Source organism: Mytilus californianus, unplaced genomic scaffold (assembly GCF_021869535.1).
Source record: "Mytilus californianus isolate M0D057914Y unplaced genomic scaffold, xbMytCali1.0.p SCAF_1, whole genome shotgun sequence".
In the NCBI taxonomy this organism is placed as follows: Eukaryota; Metazoa; Mollusca; class Bivalvia; order Mytilida; family Mytilidae; genus Mytilus; species Mytilus californianus.
Genome location: NW_026262581.1, coordinates 114,486,904 through 114,492,504, shown reverse-complemented (window position 1 = coordinate 114,492,504; position 5,601 = coordinate 114,486,904). Strand labels below are relative to the sequence as shown.

The following is a 5,601-nucleotide window of genomic DNA, read 5'->3' as shown; positions in this document are numbered from 1 at the left end:
AAAGGAATCTTTGACCTCTACATCTGTTTTGTAGTATTCATGCACTTTAAACATGTGAAAACGTATGGGTTTTTCTCATTGTTGAAGGCCGTACAGTTGCCTATAATTGGTTTCATCTGCCTCATTTAACCATTGGTGGATAGTTTTCTCATTGGCAATCATACCACATCTCCTTATCTTTTTTTATATTAAACATTTGAACATAGTCAAAATCATATTAAACCAACTCGATATATAACCCGTATTATGGCCGTATATAAATATAAAAATTTCCGATCTGTCAAAGGATCCTAAACAAATAGAAGTCATAAGGCAAACATTTAATATTTCTGTTTTCATTATAACTATACGTATAAGGATCACAAAATAAATCAACTTTTTCATCAGTCTGTTTTCGTTAAAAATGTCCTTCGGTCTTTTTGGAGGCATCCGTTTCGATGTTAAAACCCTGAAATATAAAAACAATATAATTAGAGGTTCTATTACGAACAGTTCCTTATACATTTTCAAGCCCCAAAATCATACTCTCAGTTTTATTCCAAATCAAATCAACGAAGATATACCATAAAGTTTTAACGATGTTATTTTAAGTTACGCACTCCTTAAACATAAACCAGTGTAAAATTAATCAATAATGTGTTAAAGGCCCACATTGATAGACGGATATCCAGTATTGCTTTTATACATAGGCCTTCGACGTATCTAAAAAAAATAACTGAAAATATTGATAATGTATTTAAATTAAAACGGGCAATCATACAAGTTAGGTTACATTTATTGAAAATAAATAATAACCAGTATGATGGACAGACTTGTCTGTTGTTGAAGACCGTATGTGAAAAAAAATGTCTTTTCCGGGATTGTTGTGACGCTGCCTCATTGACGTATCCCGCCACGAAATAGTACAATTGTGCTGAAATTGGCGTTAAACACCAAGCAATCACCAATCATTGACGTACAGCATGTCATATAAATATGTGAATTTCCTATTTCCCGAGATTTCGTTAAAGTAATTTGTCAATATATTCAAACTAACCTTTTTTCTGTTTAGGTGCTGGGTAAATTATTTGCCAATCGAGTGTATTCTTCGTTTTGTCCTCGTCTTTTCTTTATATAGATGGTCAGCACAATTGCAGCAAGCATCACCGCTCCAACTGCAATCGTTGACACGACTATAATTGTCGTGCTACTCTGACCGTTGGACCCATCATTATTCTGGTTATCCGGTACCTCATTGCTTAATTGTTGGTATTTAAGATCAGCCTTTTCAAATGCCGTAAGCTTTGAGTCAGAACCTTTTAACGATATCAGTTTTATAGTTGCTGCTTCCATATCGGTCATTTTTACCATGGCACTTGTTAATTCGTAAGGTTTGATTAGAGGTCTCTTCATGAAAGGTGGTCGAATAGCTTCTCTTGTCTCAAAAACTGTATCTTTTCTATGAACGCTGCAGTAATAGATGTCAATATTTTCATCAACTGTTGCTAGATATTTGGAAAATGTCTTAGGACATTTTTCTGCGAACTGATTTGAATTGTCAGAGTCATTTTTAGGACTAGGTCCAGCAAGCGGATTTCCAGACATGGAGCTGAAAAGGCCACCAAATGTAACGGCCTTGAGTCTGTTGTCCGAAACATCATTACCATAGCACAGGTTCAGATCTACTCCCAAGGTAACTTCAGAAAATCCACATGGACAATAGTTTCCACCAGTTACTGGATTTTTTTGGTAAGACGGGTTCCACATTCCTCCGAACAGAAATCCTGAAGATTGTGGTGGTTTTCCTTGTGGAACATTTGGAGAACACCAGTATACGGAATATTCAATCTCTGTATATTCGTTGATATTTTTATGATTCAAGAATGAACAAGACAAACTTTTAACCTTCATGTCACGACAAAGTGCCCCGTAAGATTTTTTCGCCTTCCAAAGACGATTTGTTCTATACCCGGCAGGACAAGAATATTGGTTTGTGCGTGGATTAACAAAACTGAAATGATCACACAAATGACCGTCGCCCTCTTCACAGGTTTGAAAAAATCCCCCGAATGAGAAGGAATCGCTTTTCAATCCACAGGTCCCGTCATCTATATTTGCTTTGCTATTGAAGTTAATTGCCTTTGGATCGGTGCAGCCATACACGCAATTATGTTTATAATAACCCGAGGCCGACAACAATGCGAGGTTCTCTACTTTAAATACTGTTGTCGGGGACATTTCTGGGAGCGTGTATGGATTGATAAAATCAAAAAGAGATTTTCCGCTTCTATCTATCGCAACTAAATTAGATTCGAGTCCCTTTTCCCAGTCCTCCATACTAAATTGTCCCATATTAAATACAGGTCCACCATATGTGGTAACCTTTGAGTATTGTAAACTGTTCATGTATTTTTGGGTGTCAGATACAGATTTTGAATTGTTTTGTGTAAAACTTCTACCTTCTGCTCCCTTCTTGAAAAAGAAGTTATTGAAAGATTGTCCTGCTTGAAAATTCATGCTACTTCTATCAGAAGCAGAAACAGTGTTAGATTCACTTGATTTTATAATGTAATCATTTTTCACTAGTAATCCACCTACCAAAATATCAGACAAGACATGTGTACCGTAGTCGCGAGTCAAAAGTTCTGATTCGAAGGTTGCCATTTGATCTTGATTAGTGTCCAGCATGGCTGCTATTTTCTGTAACCGTCTACGAAAAACAGGGTCAAGAGGAGCATCCTCTTTTATTGTAATTCGGTAACGTGGGAAACTAGCAGTAACGCGTACCAATGTTGAATTTGTTTCAAGTTGCTTATTCACTGAAAATTGAGCGTCATTAGAATAAGAACCACTTATCTGCGATTTTTCGAACAAAGTTGAATCGCTGGCGCAAAATTGTTTGTTAACGGATGCAGACGTTGCACTAGTAAAAGAGTTGTGGGTACTGAAAGTATCTGCAAAAATACTGATTTCGCTAGTTTTGACTGGCTCAACAGTAAATCCATCTGGAACCAGAAATTTCCGATCTGCAGTTGTTTGACATTCATTGTAAGAAATATCAAGTACTCTGTATTGCTCAGTGTTCTGTAAATTGTCCCATCCAACTCCTGGTAGAACTTCGAAAAGTTGCTTGGTGTCAGGAAGTGTTTTCAAACATTCTTCTGGGCTCTTTCTTGCACCAGCCACTATGGATACACAAACAATGGCAATCAAAGCTAAGCTATGACCTGCCATTTTTGGTTGGGATTGAGAACTAAAGCCCGAATGGAGAGTGATTTATTTATATATATCTAGCTTGTTATCTATGCTTTGATAATAAGATTTAATATACGGATACCTCAAGGTACATGTTATGATAAACGAATGAGATATGTACTTTCCCATGGATTATACGTACTTTCGATTCTCATTTCAAGTGCACGGGTCTTCCAAGAAAAAACGACACAGACGTTATATGAGATATCTGCACATAGATAATTAAAGATCAAATTCCAACATTTCAGTCATTTGACGATGTTGATATTGTATACTAGTAAATACATGGATTATATTGGATTATTGCACATAATCGTTAATTTTGTTCCCCGGGTGAATATTATATGTCACTAGCTTGTGAGTTCTGTAAATATTCTTCTTAGTGTGGTGTGGAAAAATAATCCCAAATATTTTGTAACCTTAACTCCAAGGGTTGACAGGGGGTACATTTTCAACAACTCTTTCGGGGTCCGTATAACTGGTCTATTGCATGGCAACATTTTTGTCTCTGTCCGACCACCTTCGTTTTCCAGTGGAAATCTCCCGTTTTTCATTTCGGTCGAATCACCTTGCAGAACTAACCTATTAGATTTATTGTTTATTTGTTGTTGTCCCAAATATGCATAAAATATTTGCCACTGGACGTTTCGCACGTAACAAAAACTAGAATACTATGTTGCGTCTCCATCCATCAAGAGATACTGCACTAGTGCAAAACTGTTGAATATATCACTCTTATTTGTATTACCATGTCCAATGCATTACTTGCAAAGCATAAACAAGTAGCAATAAAGGGGAAAGGACACAATCATATCATTGCTAATTCGACAACTATCCACTAGAGACTAATGTTTAGTTCTTGTGAATGTTCTGTCTTCTCGTCGTGTTTTGCCATTCCATTGTCAATATGGTTTCGATTAATGAGTTTGAATATCTTTTTTGGATATTTTGCCTCTCTTTTATGCTGATATTTGTGAATTTGTGTACTTGCAGAATGAGTGGTTACTGATCTTTTAAGTCTCAATAAGTCGTATTATTGACATATTTTACATAAATATAACACAGGCAAACTTTTTGAAGTACAGCCCATTTTTCAAAATTGAAAACCTTATAGTGGTTAACAGCATTTTGGCACTCAAATAAATTCAAACCACATACAGATATATTTGAAATTTATCGTTCAAGAGTTTTAAAGAACATTACTCTTTATGTTTTTAAAGAATGTGTTGCCTAAGTGAATTTGGTGCAAAAAGCAGCTCAGCTCGTTGAAAAAAACCATGATTTTATGCACATACATTGTAATTTTTTCAACATTTATATTAGATGAAACTCTTTGATGGCCATTGGTGTCATTAGCTGGAACTGACGTGACCATATAAGGTGCATAGGGCCATATTATGTATAGTGTAACTCCGCCAGGATCCGTATATAGGATGTCATAGGATACATGTTATTACACGTGACAGTTGTATAAAAGGTGGATTTGTTTGACGGAGAATTTAATCGTGATAAATGATAAATATGCAGTATATATATATAGAATATGTAGTTATATAAATATTATGATAATACATGACCCTTTATTAAAAGGTTATATCTTCATGATTTCATGTGTCACAATTTTTTAACCCTGCTGCAGTGTAGGTTTTCAAGTCTTGATTGGTTGATTTTTTCCCAATCAGATATACATTTTAGGCGAGAGACCTTTTTCAAAAAGGATTTTAGTTAATGACTTCAATGCACCCACTCAACAAACGACTCTATCAACAACATTCGGAGGCTTATCATCAGTATTTTCTTTTTTGCCCAGTCGTGAAACATTCGGACGGTGCAATCTCCGTTAAATCAACGTCAATCAAGAATGAACTCACAGAAATTTGCAAGAGTTTCACAAAATGCGCTTTACTTTTTTTTGTCTGTTCGACTATTTTGCTTTGGTCATAGCGTTACATATTTATCTTCGACTTATGATTTTAGATTTAGTTTAAACATATTTTATTTGCTAAATGTGAGCATAATGGATGAGACATATTCAAGTAAATCATACTTATGAAGTCTTCTCCTGCTGCAGCTACTTCCTGTTTGCCAATAGTTTCAGATTTGACAACACTCGTTGTACAAAAACAAAAAGAATGGGAATGATTTAATATTTGGTCTGCAGCTTGATCATTTTGAGTTGTAGTGAGTTAGCAATTTTTACATCCATCGTGCCTTCACTACATGTTTGCCAGTAGTTTGAAATTTTACAATACACATTGTGCAAGTTTCGACCCATAAATTTCCACTCACGTGTATAGTTTTTTCCTATTCTTTATAATTATTTTTCTTCGACCTAATACGTTGACTACATACAACTTTTAACGTAGA

At 35.4% G+C, this 5,601-nt stretch overlaps 1 protein-coding gene across 1 annotated transcript; it reads right to left on the bottom strand.

The window, feature by feature from the left end:
- Positions 1–305: 305 nt before the first annotated feature.
- On the bottom strand, positions 306–3,222 carry LOC127731130 (macrophage-expressed gene 1 protein-like). Its single transcript, XM_052240050.1, has 2 exons — positions 1,037–3,222; positions 306–448 (listed from the first exon to the last, which is right to left on the bottom strand). The coding sequence occupies exon 1, from the start codon at positions 3,211–3,213 to the stop codon at positions 1,048–1,050; it is 2,166 nt and encodes a 721-aa protein (XP_052096010.1). The 5' UTR covers positions 3,214–3,222; the 3' UTR covers positions 306–448; positions 1,037–1,047.
- Between the last annotated feature and the right edge of the window lie 2,379 nt (positions 3,223–5,601).

What these genes read in the sequence shown, in the direction of transcription:
- LOC127731130 (XM_052240050.1), bottom strand. Translation starts at nt 3,213, where the DNA reads ATGGCAGGTCATAGCTTAGCTTTGATTGCCATTGTTTGTGTATCCATA.